At 41.9% G+C, this 19700-nt stretch overlaps 1 protein-coding gene across 7 annotated transcripts in view; it reads left to right on the top strand.

The window, feature by feature from the left end:
• Positions 1–19700, top strand: part of nbeab (neurobeachin b) — a 258747-nt gene that overhangs the window by 106351 nt on the left and 132696 nt on the right. For 5 of the 7 annotated variants that reach the window (XM_034866233.1, XM_034866267.1, XM_034866261.1 and 2 more), the window contains 15 exons: positions 4749–4828; positions 6310–6372; positions 6954–7051; positions 7506–7598; positions 10114–10222; positions 10324–10405; positions 10500–10623; positions 11361–11553; positions 11693–12679; positions 13643–13860; positions 14588–14741; positions 16066–16246; positions 17166–17293; positions 17593–17700; positions 18022–18184. In XM_034866233.1, coding sequence (XP_034722124.1) covers positions 4749–4828; positions 6310–6372; positions 6954–7051; positions 7506–7598; positions 10114–10222; positions 10324–10405; positions 10500–10623; positions 11361–11553; positions 11693–12679; positions 13643–13860; positions 14588–14741; positions 16066–16246; positions 17166–17293; positions 17593–17700; positions 18022–18184 — 2781 coding nt within the window. The remainder of the gene's footprint in view (positions 1–4748; positions 4829–6309; positions 6373–6953; positions 7052–7505; positions 7599–10113; positions 10223–10323; positions 10406–10499; positions 10624–11360; positions 11554–11692; positions 12680–13642; positions 13861–14587; positions 14742–16065; positions 16247–17165; positions 17294–17592; positions 17701–18021; positions 18185–19700) is intronic. The other 2 variants (XM_034866253.1, XM_034866240.1) reach the window with 2 other exon arrangements.

The raw sequence follows: 19700 nt of genomic DNA, 5'->3' as shown, positions 1-19700 counted from the left end.
ATAGCAAAGAATTACACAATTTAAAGGTCCCATGGCATGAAAATTTCCCTTCATGAGGTTTTTTTAACATTAATATGAGTTCCCCCATCCTGCCTGTGGTCTCGTAGTGGCTAGAAATGGTGATAGGTGTGAACCGAGCCGAGAAATTAAAGCTCAGATGGGCCAATCTGGAATCTTGCTCTTTATGAGGTCATGACCACCTTGCCCCCCCTCCCCTCTCTCCACCTCAAAAGCTACAGACTCAAATGGCACATACCAAGGAAACCTCATTGTGGGACTTGCTCTAGTGGCTGTAATTCTGCACCAAGGCGGAATTTTGGGAAAGAAACTTCAGATACAGTATTAGGGGACCACTAAGGTCTATATAAAAGAGATTTCAGATACAGTATTAGGGGACCACAAAGGTCTATATAAAAGAGTCTACAGATACACTACTAGGGTACCACTACCAGGTATTTATAAAAGCACCCAAAGAGTACCACGTCATGGGACCTTTAGAAAGCATTCACTGCTCAACAAAACGGTGAATGCTTTTGCATGGATGTGATGAAGAGCTTTGATGGAAACAACGCTGGCATCTTTTCATAATTTTTTGGATGCAAAGTGGTGTACATTTACACATATTGGACTCCATCCGTCCATTACCTGTACCCGTTCTTATACAGAGCTTTCTAGTTAAGCCTTCTGCAGACATAACCCTCTTAAACACAACTGTAAATATTAGGGCTGGGACAATCCCGATTTGATTCTTTTTTCAACGATACATGGGTGCCAATTGGATTTCTATAGCGATTCAATAGTATTGAGTATTGCGATTTTCTTTTTTCCTTCTTTAACAAAAACTAAAATTAAATAATTAAGATACACAAATCGCACCCCTAGTGAATATGGTGCTAATTGTTGTTCAAGCCTTGGGAGATTGTAATGGCCTGAGAAAATGGCTTGCATTCTGTGGAAGACGTATCTTAAAATGGATCGCATCCCCGCTGCGTGCGGATCAGTTTTCACATGGGTCTGGTCTCACTGATCTGTGCTTGATTTGGCAGGTCAGTTTTTCTTCTCTGTCCTTCTAAACTGAGAAATGACCAAACAAAGATGCATCCCGAGAGGGAGAGAGCCAAGCAGATAATGAAGTGCTCAATTATAGGGACACAGAGAACACATTTAAAACGGAGCTCTTCCAGCTACTCGTTTTGCCTCTGGAAGTGCCTCCTCTTTTTTTCCTCAGGTCTTAATAAAGAGTGCTATCAAATTAAAGCCATGTATCATCCACTTATACACAGAATCACTGCAGGCACTCACATACAGATGGCCATTGCTCAACTTCTCCCAGTCTGGCATGTACCCACAAGCCAACACATAATCCGTCTTAATCTCTATCCCCCTTCCTTTGTCTTTGTCTCTGTCTCTGCCTTTCCTCTGTTTTACTAAATAATGAGTAATGATATGAGCATCAGAACTTTTCGGCCAGTCCCCACATTTCAAGCTGGTTCTGTCTTGTTCCCATGACAAGAGAGTGGCAGACCTCAGAGCTTATGGATGATTTTTGTGTGTGCCTTACAATGATAAATACATCTGTAGGATAAATGACTGATTACCGGGAGTCAGGTAACGGTTTGGCACATTCACTAAAGCCCAACTGATAAAGGATTTTTAAGGACGATACCGATTCAAATATCTGGTTAATTAAAAATACGATATTCCGATATATTGGCCGATATATTGGCCGATATATATATATATATATATATATATATATATATCTATATCTCTAGAAACGAGTAACAAAACAAAAACAGATTTCATTCAGAACATTAGTTATTCTCACTAAAATAATGATAGTAATTTGTTTTATTTTCACAACAGAACAGCAAAACATCAAAACATATTAAAGTTCTGTTGAAAAATATGTATAAAATACAAACTTAAGATATGAAACTTGAAGTCCTTTTAAACAAAAACACAATAACAAAAAAAACATTGGAGTGTTGTCAACAGGGACGTTGTAGAGCGCCCTCTGGTGGACAAACTACACAACGCCAACACTACAAACGTGGTTGACACTGTTTTTATTTAAGATAAAATATTCATTTATCAAAATCATTTGTCATTATAAATGATTCTGATAAATTACTATTTAAAAAATGTACTATTTTTTTGGGGACCATTATAAGTGCCAATACCGATAATTCGGGTTTAGACAATATCGGCCCGCCGATATAACTGTCGGGTTCTAACATGCATGCTTTTTCTTTCACTGACTTGCTTCAGATTAACACATTTAGAAACGTTAGGAGAGAGATGGGGCCTCTACCCATTACATTGTTATGTTTTCCCCTTGTGTTTGCCCTGTGTGTGTCTTATTACATGTTTAGTCATTGCAGTTTAATGTCAGCGTGCTCCAGATGCTCTAAAGAGAGCGGTTTAAGCAGGCAAACACACGTTAGTTACAACTTGAGAGTAATTCTGGAAACCAATTATCGCTGCTGTGATTAAAAATACTTGTTGCATGAGAGTATTTTATCTGCCTTTTGTTTATTTAAAAGCATTGAGGGAGTGAAAACATAATTTTGTATTTGGAGGTTTGCACAAGTATCCTGGACGCATCCTATTGTGTGTGCCGTGACTTTATTATCATCCGTTATAAGCCCAAATCCCTGTGTTAATCACATGGACATACATTGTTTTTCATTAATCTATTTCTCCTTGTGCCCTTGGGATGCAGGAAGTAAAGCAATACGTAAATGAGAAACTAGAGCTGTGCAGAGCCGCTGAGCATAATTGGTTGTGAATAACTTGGATGCTGTGGCTGCGGTAATAATGTTCTTATCATCCCTTCCATGTCAGGCGCTGTCCCTGCACTGGGGTTTCCTCTCTCGCTCTATTAATCCGTGTCGGGATGCAGCGGCTCTTGGCATCCTCCTGCAACCTCAGGGAACCTCATCATTGATTAGATTGACTGGCTGTTGGAGCAACATGATGGCAAGGTGTCTGTTGCCGTTCTGTGTGTCATCATGGCACTGTCCCCATTACAAATGAACATGTGTCCAGCCAAGGTGGAGGTGGGGGTTTATCAGTGCTGAGAGGAGAGGAAAGACACTGGGCAAAGTGGCCAGTGTTCCCTTAACGGCTTCTTGCTCTTGTATTTGGCCTAGATACTGTCATTTAATACCTCTGTGAATATTGAAGATTTTGTCAGCGTTTATACTTGGCTGACTGCACCCGGTGAATTAGAAATGAATGAGTATATCCCAGGTTTTACATCCAAAATGAAGCCTTTGTGCTACAGTGAGAGAGAGAGTGTGCTGCTAATCTCGAGGGGATTCATGTTGGTATTGTTGTAGGTGGTTATGTATGCCATATCCTGCATTTTCTGGTGTGTGTGTGTATGTGTGTGTGTGAGTGACTAAATAGCTCTGTGTTGTATTGATCTGCCTGTTGCTGCAGCCCATTAGTCTGCTTACTCCGTGTACGCTCCAACACTTTTTAGTTGAAAACAGGAGAGCTGGGCATGTTGAATAGGATCTGACTATGTCAAAAGTCATTATTGTGAAAACCCAACCAATACAGCAGCAACAGCCCTGACAGTTAATCAATGCATTCTGGGATATTCCCGTCATTCTTGTATATTTGCACGACATCCATACACCTGCTGACAGCGTTTGTCCCGTCCGATCTTGAATGAGGTTGATGACAGAGATTGATTGCACTGTGAGGCTAACGTCAGAGTGCCAAAGTGACCTTAAGTCGGCAGAGGCTTTCTGGGTAGTTTTAATGAGATGTTGGCCAGTGTGTTAGGCAGGTGCAACCTTGGGCTGGCTGCCTGGGCACTATGACCAAGGCTACCAGGGATGCACACAGACTTTGGATGCAGCATGAATGATGAACACATTTGAGTTGAATACTCAGAGTGACTTCTCCTCAAGTTAGGGCATGCTATTTACAGCATATGAAATACAGTATATATATATATTTATTGTAAATGTGAATAAATGTGCAAATTATTTTCTGTTTACAAAGTGGGCTATTTGCTCTTTTTGCCACACACCCTGTCTACAGTAGGTTGTTGGTATAACCTTTGATGCATTCATTCAAGGTAAATCCAGTAAGTCAGTACAAAGCTGGTGATGCTGTTGCCGTGGTGCTGCTACACATCCTGCTGTGCCTTGCAACACCCTGCAGTGCCCTGCTATGCTATGAAGTACTAAAAAATACTGTTTTTAGCACTGTTCCATTTGCTTTTACTGTGACTGTTATTGCCACTATTCATTAGACCCCCAACCGCCCCCGTCAGACACCGGCTTCCAAGAGCCTGGACCTGGCCCAGGTTTCTTTCTAAAAGGGAGTTTTTCCTCGCCACTGTCTCACTGTTGCTTGCTCTGGAGGGAACTACTAGAATTGGTCCTAAATTACAGAATGTGGTCTAGACTTATTCTATCTGTAAAGTGTCTCGAGATAACCTTTGTTATTAATTGACACTATAAATAAAATTGAATTGAATTGACGCAGATGGATCTGAAGGTGACACTGTTTTGTTGGCTTTTTTTGTCAAAAGCTCAAAGGAGCATGACATCACATTAATTTCAATGTTTCTTCATTAAGTAATTAACAAACATTGAATTACGATCATCTAAATGAACCAAAAAGAAAATGTAGAAACATATAGATGAGCCTGAAAAACAGGGAGATATCTTATTTTTTACCAACACTTACTCCTCAGTTTCCTCTCTTTCTCTCCCCAACTACAGATGGTCCAAGGCCGACCCAGAAAGAAATCATTTCTCTGCGGGCATTCATGCTTCTCTTTCTCAAGCAACTCATCCTGAAGGTATGTCCCACCTGTCTTCATGCCTCGCATCCCTTTACACGGCTGGATTTCTTCAAAACGTTCAGCCGCTCTGCTCCTTCATGAATTCAGTGCAATTTATATATTTCTTTCAAAAGAAAAAAAGATGTGGGAAATCAGAAGAAACTTAGTTGGCCTGAACAAATGGTGTGCATTCATTATTCAGTTTGGTAATTATTTAATCATTTTAGTAATTTATCAAGTAAAGAAACCAAACATGTGTTGGTTCCAGCTTCTCAAATGAGACAAATTGTGTCTTTCTTTGCTTTAATTAATTGTAATTGGCTAACGCTGGGTTTGTTGTTATCAGACACTCTTTTAAGCCCTCACTTTTGATTCTGAAAATGAATAAACAGTACTCTGTGTTTTTCGGTATTTTACTGACCAAATGAATTGGATTGTCGTTTGAAATAAATGATCAGCCAATCAACGATGAACAGAGTGCGGGACTACATATTACACCTGGGATTATGTTTTATGTACAGTGCACCAGTCTGTGTTCTGCTGCCCACATCCGAGCATGCCTTGTCTCTGCAGATAATGATCGTGCCTTGTTCCGTAACGGGGTTCTTTAGGGCATGGCAGAAATACGAGGGATTTTTGACACTGGACAGAAAAGGGCTTGGTGTCTACAGCTGTCACCAGGCCAGAGGAGTTATCTGGCTGTTCAGTCTGTTGTATTGCAGCGAAAGACATTCTCATCACATGTGCATCAGTCTAAGCACAACAATAATAAATGACAAACTGCTAGGGCCCTATTTTAACGATCCACAAGCACAGCGTAAAGCGCATGGCGCAGTACACTGCAAAAAAGGTGTGTCTAAAAACAAGATAAAAACAGTAAATCTGAGGGAAAACATACTCAAAACACTCGACAAGCTTCTTTGATTCAAGATTATAGTGTAAAGTTGAAGACTTAAAATAAGAAATTCACTCTTAAAACAAGATGAATTATCTAACACTTCTAAATCTAAGTTTAAAAAAAAAAATCTTGGTTAGAACCAAATAATTTGCAGTGTAGCGTTTAGTGTGTGTCCAAATCCACTTTTTCTAGTTTGATGGAGGAATCAAAGCAGGTTTTTATTGGTCAATGGCGCGATCACTGCCCGCTGCCGTAAGATAGCATTGCGCCCAGAGTACACCTGAACACACACCCCTGTAAGACCAGCACACCCATGGGCGCACAGGTGGACGGACGCAGGGGCATTTGCTATTCATACAACGTGGGCACTGGACGGTCTTAAAATAGCAAAGACACTGTACACCGGGCTTTAAGGCCCTCTGGCTTCTTCCTCCAGTCTTTCCTATTACGTTATTTTCATTAAACCACATTTAACTGACTATAATGCTTTTTGCCTAATAATTGGCTCCAGCTTTGTAATACAATGACCTTCCTCCAATGAGTTGCCTTGTACGTAATTTAATCTTTTATCTGTTTCTTCTATTTGTGCTTTTTTTTTCAGGACCGGGGTGTGAAGGAAGATGAGCTGCAGAGCATCCTAAACTATTTGTTAACAATGCATGAGGTACTTTACATGGTCGTCTATCCATGCTCCAAGTCCATTCATTCCCACAGGCTGTACTGAGCTACAAGGTTAACCTTCATCTTTATTCTCGAGGAAGTTAATTTTTCCCCCCAGCATTTAAACTGACCAGCCAGGTGAATGGATCATTCCTGTCACATCATTTTATTACTCCATTCAGTCTTTTCTAAACAGAATGAAAAAGCACAATAAAGTACACTCATTTATTTAAGAAACATGGGATTACAGACAGAATTTCCCCCATAGCATCAGCCCAAACACCTTTAAATAAAACATGAAAACACAAAACAGCTGGACAGGATTCCTAAATGGAGGAAGGGCAGGTAACAAGGCGCGTCTCAACAAGAAGAATCATGAATTGGACAATGGCCAGCCACTGCTCCTGTACTGTTGTAAGGTGTACCACGTGATACAGTTGCAAAGAACATACGTGATATCGATGCTGCAGTTGCAGTTACAGAGTCTGAGCAAAAAAGGTTTTTCTGTTCCTTTGCCCAGCTCTCTTTTCTATTTTTCTTTGTTTTTTTATCTCCGATTGTCTTTCCCTCCTGGTTTGTCTGCAGGATGAGAATCTGCATGATGTGTTGCAGCTGGTGGCAGCCCTCATGTCTGAGCATCCAGCCTCTATGATCCCTGCTTTTGACCAGAGAAATGGAATACGGTAAGCCCCCTAAGGGGAAGACACAATCCCTTCGCCATTCAGGCACAAAATGAAAAAGGTGATTTCACAAAATAAACCTAAGCACCTAACACTGGTGGTGCCGTGTGCCTATGTAATGCATTAATAATTCATAAGGTTCAGTGAGAGAGAAAAAAAGACCTATGCATGGAAAAGTGATAATATTAACATATTGATTTCACAATATGACACGGATGATCAAGCTAAACCCATGTGAAACCATAAAGTATAAACTCGGTGTAGCACTACTTGTGAGTTCTGGGGAATTCTGGCTGCTGCTTTCATTAGGACATTCATTTAATGCTAATGAAAATTCACTCTGAAGGAAAGTGGTTGTCAGCTTACCAGTGGAGGACCCTTTTCATCAACAGGGCTATATTTTATTCTGTCAAGACCGTGTGCTGTTGCCAGCTTTCGCTGCTTGTGTCTGTTCCAGGGTAATCTACAAGCTTATGGCCTCAAAGAGTGAAGGCATTCGAGTACAATCCCTCAAAGTCCTTGGGTACTTCCTCAAGCATTTGGGCCACAAGTAAGTAATCCATTCCAATAGCTGTGTAGTAGATTGTAATTACCCACTCAAGTGTTTTATAATAAATTGTCAAATAAAAATAGTTGCCTGTTACAGGCCTAATGCTGTTATCTACTCTCTGTTGTTACCATAGACTGTATATTAATTGACAGAGCATGTGTGACGTCACCTATTGGGGTGTGGAGATCTGATGTGAGTCGTTGAGGTTGCTGTGACGGGCGCAGCCATCCTGGTTGTGGATGTGACAATTTTAGACGAGAGGGCATGGTGGGGGAGGAGTTGCTTATACTCTAATACTTTACACACGTTCACGTTACACACGTTCACACATAGCCACGCCCTAAAACACCTCTTGCTTTATTGTCGATTTTAAAATCAACGAGACCATAATTCAAAAAATGAACACCTAAAGAAGACTTAAAACTAGCGATTGAGACAATAAACTCATTATGAAAATGTTTACTGAGGTAATAAATCAAGTGAATCAAGGTAATAAATCATCGTCTTCTACAGAAACCAACCTTTTGCAACTGCACAACTTGCCCCTGCTGCAATTCAGATAGAATGCAGGTTTAAGGAGTCTCCCCCTGCTGGAATTCAGATAGAAAGCAGGATTAAGGAGCATTTGCAGCAATTAGCTAAACTGGATGCGTTGTCCATTAATATTATATAGTCTATGGTTGTTATGCCATTTTAAGGCGTCCATGTCCCTGCAATGTCCGGGTTTTCCAACATTACCAGAGGCTAATAGGTTTGAAACTTAAAACTCATAAGTCAAGCTTTTCATCCACAGATGTAATTCATTTGTTCCCGCCACTCTTTTTTAAAATTTAATTTTAAATGGACAATTAGAAGAGCCAAAAAAACATTTGACTGGATGCCATTTTTGCAAATTAGGGTGCCCTTTTTTTGTAGAACACCTGAAATCGTTTCATTATGCCCTGAAACCAGGCTTGTGCCCAATTCAGAATTGAATTGAGAATGACTCACTAAATTCCAGTTCAGCTCATGAATTTGAATTGATGTCAAAAACGGGATCTAGAATTACAATTCAATTTTGAATTAAAAGAAGCATTGCAATTAAAACAAATTCAGAGTCAGTTCAAATTCTAATTCATGAGTTGAATGGAGGCCAATTCTGAAATTCAGAATTTTGCACAAGCCTGCCTGAAACTATAACTTCACATACGGCAATGGTAGAAAATGTCCCTGTTATTGTCCAACAGAGTAAAATAAAAAATGAACTATCTGTGAAGATGTCAGCATATTTTATGCACTGTACTGTAAAATGCAGTGTATATTAGAGAGGAGAGTGCCTACGGATGGAGAGCCTGTGATTGGAAATGTGGGATGCAGGGATGGATGGTGAAGATATGGCTCACAATGGTGGAGCACCAAGTGTTCCTGCTGAATGGAGAGTACTGTTAGGGCATGCATAAACCCATCCTAGGCTGCCACAGTTAAGCAAAAGGCCTCTGTCCTCAAGGGACATGAGGGCTTCATGAAAGCCTGCCTTCACCCTTCACTTTGAAAGCTTCTGTACATTTTAAAGCACCATCCTGCTCAATATGAGCTCTAGTGCAACTCATAAAGAATTGAACGTGTTTCTTCGGTGCTCTGCTGATGTTATTACTTTTACTAATTCAATTTGTAATTTTACTTAGTTCAGTGATTCAGTTAGTTTTCTGGGTTGAGTCAAATGGTCAGTACTTGTACTAGTACTAGTTAATACTTTTTTTGGGAACATGCATTGTTTTTAACAGGATATATGACTTATGTCTTAAAATTGCATATACTCAACTTATCATAAACTTTAAGATCAGACATAATTAATATGACTTGTCAAGTGTATAGTTTTTAGAACCAACTGTCCTTTGTGCTGTATGAGTGCTCTACCCTTCTTCAGCAGTGTATTTAATCTCTTCTCATTTTCATATTTTAAACAGTGTGAATACCACCGGGCCTCTTGGGTTGAGCAGATTTGTAAGTTCAACCTCAGCTTGCAATGCATCACCAGTTTGCCCTTTCCTCCCAAATTTCCATATTTATACATTTAAGAGAAATACTACCCTTCTCCTAAGTGTCCAATTTGCCAGCCTCTGCAATTTACAAAGAAAGACTTGTTGAATTATTAGGAGAGTCACAACTTGTCTTGAAGCAGGGGCGGCATATTGTGACGTAGCATTGTGACAGCAGTCCTTATGCTGTTTGCAGAAGTAGTTTGTCACTGTTGAACCCGTTCACCTGTGGTATGCCTCTGTTGTATGTCAGAGCTGTCCTAGTGACAGGCCAACTTCGTTATCTTAAATACCTCCAACGAAATTCCCCCAATTTATGATAGCAGGCAGTTCCTGACATACGTCTCCAGAGCCCGGCTCCCTGTGGGTGAGAACAAGGAAGAAAGCACTCACTGATCCTTTCAGTGACTAAGGTAGCTCCAAAGAAGCCACTTTACGTACGTGTGTTTGTGTGTGTGTGTGTGTGTGTGTGTGTGTGTGTGTGTGTTTATCCACAGGAGGAAGGTGGAGATCATGCACACACACAGCCTCTTCACTCTCCTGGGAGAGAGGCTCATGCTGCACACCAACACTGTGACCGTGACGACCTACAACACTCTGTATGAGGTAACAAAGCATTTTCCTCTCATGTGTCTCAACATTACCGCATCATTGGTCTCTCTGTACAGAATGTGCGACTGATGTCTTCTCACCGCTTCCCACACCAGATTCTGACAGAGCAGGTGTGCACACAGGTAGTTCACAAACCACATCCTGAACCCGACTCCACTGTCAAGATTCAGAACCCAAGTAAGCATGCAATGTGTCATTTCTAAAGTACTCTATCCTCTGGTAACATTTGAGAGTATGTTTATGTATTTGTGTTTGCTAAATGTGCTTTCAGTGATCCTCAAGGTGGTAGCGACCTTATTGAAGAACTCCACCCCCAGCCCGGAGCTGATGGAAGTTCGTCGGCTCTTCCTTTCAGACATGATCAAACTGTTCAGCAACAGCCGGGAGAACAGGCGGTGAGCAGACCTACCAACTTCATCTATTATCTTTCTGATTACTGTATCAAAGAAAAGTGGGAAAAGGCACACCGCCCCCCCATGTTCTCCAGCAGATGTCTCGGTGACAGGTTTCGACCGATGCTCTTCCCCGCTTTTATTTGTCTTTATCACTCTCTTTAAAACGGCACAGGTACACAAATATTACAAACGCAGTACAATACATACGCAAAGTCATGGAAGAGTGGCATGCAGCAGGTCTTCACAATATCTCTTAAAAAGCACAATACTCAGTTCTTATTTGCCACAGTGCTTTGCAAGCTGTTTATAGACACACACACACACACACACACACACATACACACACACACACACACTCTTTAAGACATATCGCAGTTAAACTATAAGTCCAAGCAAGCCAAGCCACTGATTCATATCAACATAATTAGCCTAAAATGATTAGGCAGAAAGTGTGCCTATTAGTTTAGCTATTAAGTTGAAATCAACAATTGGTTTACACCTGCTGCCCTTTTTCTATTTCCTAACTATTGCCAAATAAACAAGCAGATGCATATATGAATGGCCAAATGATCCAAACAATCTGTGGTAATGTGAATACCAAAATGCCAAATGTCACCGGGATGTTCTTTTGACTCAAATGAAACATGAATTTATCCTTTTACCACCAAGTTCAGTAAACTTGCTAATATTAAGAGGATCCGATTTTTCCTGACCGTGTAACAATGTGCGTATTGCAGGTGTCTGCTTCAGTGCTCGGTATGGCAGGACTGGATGTTTTCTGTCGGCTACATCAACCCTAAAAACTCTGATGAGCAGAAGATCACTGAGATGGTGTACAACATCTTTCGTATTCTGCTCTACCATGCCATCAAGCACGAGTGGGGAGGATGGCGCGTGTGGGTGGACACACTCTCCATAGCCCACTCTAAGGTGAGCACTGCACTCTAAAACAAATAAGAAACACTGACCTCTGCTGTTGAGGGAGACAATGTTATCTTTTTGTCTGCTAATAGATTGCTTCTGCAACATAAGTGTGTGGCTAACATTGTCTATAATGTTGCCCTTGTAGGTGACGTACGAGGCACATAAAGAGTACTTAGCTAAGATGTATGAGGAGTACCAGCATCAGGTGGAGGAGAACATAAAGAAAGGGAAGAAGGGTTTAGTCAGCACCATCTCTGGTCTGTCTGCTCAGGCGTCTGGCATCAATGGCGCAATTGAGATCAGAGAAATGGACGACAACTCCCAGACACCTGAGAGCGAGAAGGACTACGAGAGCGCAGACTCTCACAACTTGCTGGCTGAAGGCAAGGGGCCCGAAATGGGTCTCAGAGGGACAGAGGCTACGGTAGATGGGGTCAGGGTCGAAGTTCACCACCTTCTGGTGGACATCAAGGCTGAAAAGGTGGAGGCTACAGAAGTTAAGCTGGATGATATGGAAACGCTGGGAGTATCTGAGAACGGAGCCCTGGTGGAGGTGGACTCTCTGCTGGATAATGTTTATTGTGCTGCAGTGGAAAAGCTCAACAGCAACGTCAACAGTGTGTTGTTGCCAAAGGGCAGCATGGCTGACCACAATGCACCCCCTCTCATTACCCTAGACGATGAAAAGGACAGCATCCCCAACAGCAACAATTTCCTGTTTGGCAAGGTGGCAGGCAGCATGGTAGACGAGCTGTTGCCTGATCTCAGTACAACTGCGCCTCTGGTGCTGCCCAGTCCCGAGCCTTCAGTCCACACCAGCGCGGGGGATAACCTGGGCCTTCTCGGTCACATGACAGACAGCTCTGAGCTGGGCTCCTTACCCAGCATCCTTGAGCAGGACGAGTTTGAACTACAGGCAGCCTTCAAGGGCATCAACTCTGTGGCTAGCACCGAAGCCGAGGTCTCCTCCAAAAGCCCTGAGGTTCACGTGGTCTCCGTTGCAGCACCGTCTGAAGGGGACCCCTCAGCTGTTAAGACTGGCAGTGCAGGAGATTGCACAATCAACACCTCGGACACAGATGACAGCAAAAACAAGGAGATGAAGAAGATTCAGACGACAGCCACCACACAGGTTGGTCCAAAGCTAAGTCAGCTTGTAGTTCATTTGCAGAATTTGAGATATCCGGTAATATCCTACACACAAAAAGGCAATCTTTCCATTTTTTGGGCTTTCACATGAAAGAAATAATAGAGGTTCACTGACTTCACCAAACTGAGGGAAAAAAACCTGTAAAGCTTTGCCAGAAGGAACTATAACAGCATCATGAATATTGAAACAGATCACCGCCAGGGTCAAAGACAGGAAAGCGAGGAAGGAGACCACTTGCTATTGTCAGGATGTGTTGGCCTTTTTGTGAACAGTTCTATATATTAACAGACCCATTGGGAGCATTCCCTTCCCCAACTCTGTTTGTAATGGGGACAGGATGGCCTGGTGCACATCAGGAACCATCCCTCTGAGAAAAGGAAAGTGGGCTGCTGGAATAGTCGGCGGAGCCATCAGGAGGGCAGAAATAGACAAAGCATTATTCGGCAACAACCGCCCGGGATTTGTCCCTCCTCCCGTATGAGCTGTGCTCTTTCTCAGAGGTCAGGCTCTTTGGCCTGTGCTGGGTCTCTGATGGAGAGCCAGTGGGAGTTTATTTTAAAACCTTTCTCTGCTGATGTGTAATTGCTCATGTTCAATTCATCGCTGCTGCTTTTTAAAAAGGCCAGGCTTCTTTTTTTTATGCAGCACCTTGCTGACTCATTCAACTTAACTTCTATATTTAGAGGTTGCATTAGGCTTGTTGTATTATTCCTTTACCTGTGGGCAGGAAGAGGTTATCCGAGGACTCACTTAAATCTGGCAATTCATCATTCATAATGAATAACATGACAGTAGTAATATATCTCATTAGGGGCGCACTATCCATCTTAACAGAAGGATTAGCAGCTAGTCTGTAAACAGTATCTCATGATGGACAGTGATTGTATATGTGATACCAAATGAATTAGTTTACTGTTTGTTACTGATTAACTGCTCTCCCATCAGAGTCTGCATGGCCGCCTAGCCTCTCAGATGGAGAGGGACATTCGTGTGGACTTGGGCTTCCGGGGGACTCCAATGACAGAAGAACAGCGACAGCAGTTCAGCCCCGGCCCACGCACCACCATGTTCCGCATCCCAGAGTTCAAATGGTCCGCCATGCACCAGAGACTGCTCACTGACCTGCTGTTTTCACTGGAGAGCGACGTCCACGTCTGGAGGAGGTGTGTGTGAAGGGCTTTTGGGAGCATGGTGCTTAGAGTCATACTTAGATTATCCTTCCACAACATAACTAACAGGGTACCTGTGGGGTATGAAAGTATTAAAAATGAAAATTAAATAATCCAAAAACAAGGTTCTAAAAGTATTCAAGTCATTTAAAAAAGGTGTTATACTTTTTCTTGCACTGCCAAAGTGCTCTTGAGCAAGACACCGAACCCCCCTCAACGGCTCTGTTCAGCAGTCGCAGCCCCCCCATTCTGACATCTCTCCATTGTTGCATGTATAGGACCTGGGCATACGTGTGTATTTCAGGCCTGTGTGTAATAACAACAGTGTAAATTGCATAGGGGATCAATAAAGAGTATAAATTAATTACATTAATTATTTTCTCTGGCATTAAATTCATACTGAGTTTCCATTATATTCCATGAATTTAGAGTTAGGGCATTATATTTCATACTAGTTAGTATTAAATTGGTCTTGAGAAGGCTTTAATTTTTAACTTGGAGAATCCCAGGGGTACCCTGATGTATTTTTGATTTCTGCTTTCAGACATGATATATCAAATACAGTCTTCCTTTTTTTTCTATACAACCATAGACTGTACATACAAAAACCTATACCCATTTTTGGTTAATTGCACATTAGGATTGACACATGATTTATATAATGTGAAAAATGCTTGTACTCCTAATTATCCATTTTTTTCCCCTCTTCCTTCCCTCACAGCCACTCCACCAAATCTGTCATGGACTTTGTGAATAGTAATGAGAACATCATATTTGTCCACAACACCATCCACCTCATCTCCCAAATGGTAGACAACATCATTATCGCTTGTGGAGGGATCTTGCCCCTTCTCTCGGCTGCCACCTCTCCTACTGTAAGTGCACGTCCCTGTCTTCCCCGTGGGTGGATAATGCCATCTAGTGGTAGTTTCATTATAACCGTAGGGTCCGTGGTTGTAGTTCACTGCAGGACGTACCTCTGGGAGATAAGCTGTTTCTCTTGATTAGAGCCTCCTTTATTTGCTCAGCTTCAATTTGCTACAATTAATGCTGAGGACCTTACATGCAACGGTTTGTAATTAACTTCCCTGTGTGTTATTCATGTTTACTTTTATCGATCTACTGTAATTATCCAATTTAATCTGCAGTTTTGAGCGGAAATGGATTTTAATCATCAAAGCCGTGCTGCGGTTAGGATTTCTCTCTTTTGATAACTGTTTCATTTCTATTGATCAAATCTTCCACTCGTTTTTTTTCTTCTTTTTTTTACATTTTTGAATATTATCCCTGCTTCCTCAGAGGCCCTACTCACCCTCGCATAATAATAATGTTCAATGCTGCTGCCTTCTTCCTGACCTACAGGGAAAATAATTATAAGCGTAACACTTTTGTTTTTGCCCGCATTATTCTTGATCTGAACTCTTTTTTTCTATGTACACAAAATGATTATAGCTCTCAAATACTGTTCACAATTATTTCTAAATCTATGTTAGTGAGCACTTCTCCTTTTGCCGAGATAATCCATCCACCTCACAGGCGTGAGATATCAAGATGCTGATTAGACAGCATGGTTGTTGCACAGGTGTACCTTAGGCTGGCCACAATAAAAGGCCACTCTAAAATGTGCAGTTTTACTGTAGCTACACCATGTAGGTGGAAGCCTTTTGTGTACATAGAAGAAGTCTTAGATCTTTAATGAAAATGGGGGCAAAAAGCAAAGTGTTTGGGATGGCTTAGTGGGTAGAGCAGGTGCACATGTACTTCGAGGTGCATACCTTGACGCAGAGGATCAGGATTTGTATCCGACCTCTGACGATTTCCTGCATGTCTTCCCCCTCTCTCCCATTTCTCACCTATCTGTCCTGTCGAAAATGAAAATGAAAGGTGGAAAAGCCCAAAAACTATTCTAAAACAAAAGTTTTGTAATTTTGTTTAGTGTATATATAAACAATATGGAAAGAGGGTAATTTCACAGATAATATATGACACCCTTTCCATATTCTTTTGCTTGTTTCTGTTAAAAAGACTAATTCCTCACCTCACTAAATTTTAAGGCAATATCTAGCCTTAATCAAGTCGCTATAATATCGACACGTTACCCGGCCCTACAGCTCGTGGTGAGAATGGGGCCGAGCTGATATTATACAAGTGCGCTTTTGTTTTAATGTGACTGGTCTCTTTTTTTGTTGCTTGTGCAAGACGGAGTTGGAGAACATTGAGGCAACACAGGGCATGTCCTCGGAGACGGCCATCACATTCCTGTCCCGTCTCATGGTGATGGTGGACGTGTTGGTGTTCTCCAGCTCCCTCAACTTCAGTGAGATTGAGGCTGAGAAGAACATGTCCTCCGGGGGCCTGATGCGTCAGTGCCTCAGACTTGGTAAGGTCATGAGCAGGGAGACGCTAAAACAATTACATCTGTCGTTATTCCTCTCCGTTGCATCTTTTGCCGGTCACACTGGAAAATTGATGAGCTAGAAAATGCTACAATAATATTCTCTTCACACACTAATAATTCCTCTAATCCCCGAAAAATCCTCTGTTTGATCAGCAAAGCTAATTAATTTAAGAGCCCTTTGCTAATTGTATACTGAACTGGAGAATGTGCGGGGATTTGCTGCACTTCGGAGCAGTAAAAACCGACATGATCATCATTTAGGAATTCATAATGAGCAGAGAGAATCATTTGCAGTCCAATCGGGTAGTCTTTGCAAATGGTAGCCTTTTGTTTTCAGTCATCGGTGTGTCTCATAAAAGTCACGTGGTCCTCTCTGCCCTTGTGTGTGTTTGAAAGTGTCTGTGTACATAAAAGAGATTTGATGAATTGCATTTGAATGCAAAGTGGACAACTGCTGAATAACTTGTGAATACAGTTGTATAAGCAGAATTATTGGATACATGAAATAATCATAGAAAGAGTGTGTGTTTGTGTCTCTTTTTAGCTGAGCATGTGAGAGTGTGTCTATATCCGGTTGCGCCTGTGGGTCTGTGTGTGTGTGTGCGCGCGAGCCTGTGTTTGCTGGGTTGTTAACTCCAAGTTGTGCTCTGGGGGATGGGAAATCAGACTTCACAGTGTCCTTGGTCCAAACATACAATTTCTCATCACCGGCTTCAGTGTGAAATCAGTCTGGCTGATGATTTTAACTCCCGGTCTCTGTCCCAGCAGCCTGGAACAAATAGTCATCAGAGATAACCGATTCATTTTAAATGAGGTCATGCATGTTATCAACATTTAATTTACTTTTAACTCTGAAATGTGAGCTTATTTGTATGCTGTGTGTGTGTGTGCGTGTGTGCAGTGTGCTGTGTGGCTGTCAGGAATTGTCTCGAGTGCAGGCAGAGACACAGAGACAGAGGACTTAAGTATTCCCTTACTAACAACAACAAGACTCATGAAAACCTGCAAAATGCTGTGACTTTCAACAAGGTAGGATGTGTGGTTTCTGTGCCTCTAGGACATTTCACATATACATTGCATTTTACTTTAAGAACACTTTGCCCCATCCTTATAATGTGACCTGTACCGACCCTAAATCCTCTCTCCTGTTCTAAGGGTCATTTACACCTGCCCCATAGTACTAAATCTGTATTCTTTCAGTTCCACCTTTGACCGTTTTTCTAAACTCTTGAATTGAATGTGAAAAGAAAAGTATTGGCAGTATAAAGTTTAACTGAGCTTTAACTGAACAGAGTAGCATGTCATATTGTGTTATCTTTTTGCTTTAGACAGCCATAGAGACTGTCCCTAGTAACCTGTCTCCCATCAAGGACCCTGATCGCCTTTTGCAGGATGTGGACATCAGTCGACTGCGCGCCGTGGTGTTTCGCGACGTGGTGAGTGCTGGTGGTGGTGTGTGTTTCTGCAGAGCTTGTACGTCCAAGAGTTGCATGTGTTTGTCACAAAGATTGGCTGCAGGTAGAAAGGAAGAAGAAAATAGGATTAGTTTTTTTGTAATACCCTACAATCAACACTTTGAAACACTAAAGGTGTCCTTGTCAACTGAGCGGCTGTCTGTTGAACACATATGAATGGATATATTTCAAAGTATTAGACATATATTAGAGAATAATGTCAGTACTTTGAATGTGTTGTTGTGTGAAATGAGATCTTCTGAATAGAGAGTGGCATAACTCTATTGTGGTTCCTATCCACAGGATGACAGCAAGCAAGCCCAATTCCTGGCTTTAGCTGTGGTGTACTTCATCTCTGTCCTCATGGTCTCCAAGTACCGCGACATCCTGGAACCCCAACGGGAGACTGCCAGGATAAGCCAGTCAGACCGCAGCATGCGTCAGATCAACTCGCCAACAAGCACAGGTGTTGACAGCTGTGCCCTATCCCTCTTGCATCCATTCTTTCTGCTCACTAATCTTAGCTCGTGCTGACTGTGTCTGATACAGACGAATGTGAAGTGTCCTTGGTCTTTTCTAATGCACTGCTGCCTGCCTGGGCTGAAAGCTCATTTAGTAAAATAAGAGGGATACCCTCCCCACACTCCACTGGCTCACCTATGATTTATTCATGAGCTCTGCTAATTGCACCACACAGAATTAAATGTGGAAGCACTGGGGCTGGAGATGGTAGTTATGAACTTGAATAGGCATCACCGTTGTCCCTGACATGAAAGGTAGTTTATGCCTCAAGTCATAAATCATACATTAAGCCACATGAAAGGAAATCAGTGGCTGCCTACAGAGGTTTAACACAATGTCTGCCGCAGTGCCATCTTGCTATTATGAGATGCACGAGTAAGCATACTTTATCAACTTCCATTTAGACAAAAGGTGAAGTGAATAAAAGGAACAAGAGGAAGAGTGGAGAGGCCAAAGGAAATATGGAAGCGTAATTTGAGGAGCTTGCATCACACAGAGACAAAAGGAAGAAGAAGATGAGCAGTGAGAAGTTGAGAGATGGGAAAGCAGCCGCATGCTGGCCAACTACTGTGGGTTTTTAGGGCAGTGGAGCCAGGCTTGCTATTTTCAGCCCCATCTGTCAGTGCCCATTAGGCAAGCAATCCACCAGAGGAGAATGGGATCATAGAGGTTGCTGGGAGGAGAAAAGCACACTGCCGCCTTCATAAATTTCACCAGAAAATGGGGGAATTTTCCAGACGGCATGTGGCAGACGATTGTCTGATGGACCGGGAAGTCTGACGACTTGCTGGCAAATCAGACCCCGTTGACCTCGTTAGGGGGCATGTGATGAATATCAATATGGCCGGCCTTGCATCTATCGTAGGTAAACACTAGGTCACAATTAGGAAAATCTGACTAGAAAGGCACCTCCACAGGTTTCTGGGGAAAAATAGCAAACAGTTGTTTGCTATATAGACAATGCATGTTCTATCTATGAAGAGACAGAGTGCTGATTTAGAAAAAACAAAGTCTTCGTTCTCATGTATATAGACCGGGACAGTATATAACGTACCAACATAATAGAGCAGCTATCTGACTCCTCTGTCACTGTTTCAAAGCCGCCAAATAGATATCCCCCAAAGGCTTTAGGCAGGAGGAAGCCAAGGAAAAAAAGGATTCATGTTTTATTAGCACAGAGGGAGAATAACAGAGAGATAATCTCACCAGAGGATCAGAGCTTCTGGAGAGAGATCTAAGAAGCTGCGTCGGCACATGGCTCTTTCTGCACATGCTTAATTTACTCTTTGGATTGGAATGTAAAGTTGGCTCTGCAATGCAATTTCATTCATTGCTCTTTGTTAAATATTATGTTATTAATACACATTTCTTACTTTTCTTGCCATTTACTATGTTGATAGTGGACATATAGATAGATCAACTACAATAAATATCTGGATGTGATCCGTATAATAGGGTTC

Source organism: Etheostoma cragini, chromosome 3 (genome assembly GCF_013103735.1).
Source record: "Etheostoma cragini isolate CJK2018 chromosome 3, CSU_Ecrag_1.0, whole genome shotgun sequence".
NCBI classification, from domain to species: domain Eukaryota; kingdom Metazoa; phylum Chordata; class Actinopteri; order Perciformes; family Percidae; genus Etheostoma; species Etheostoma cragini.
Note: the sequence above shows the minus strand (reverse complement) of the source record. Positions and strands in the feature narration are given on the sequence as shown.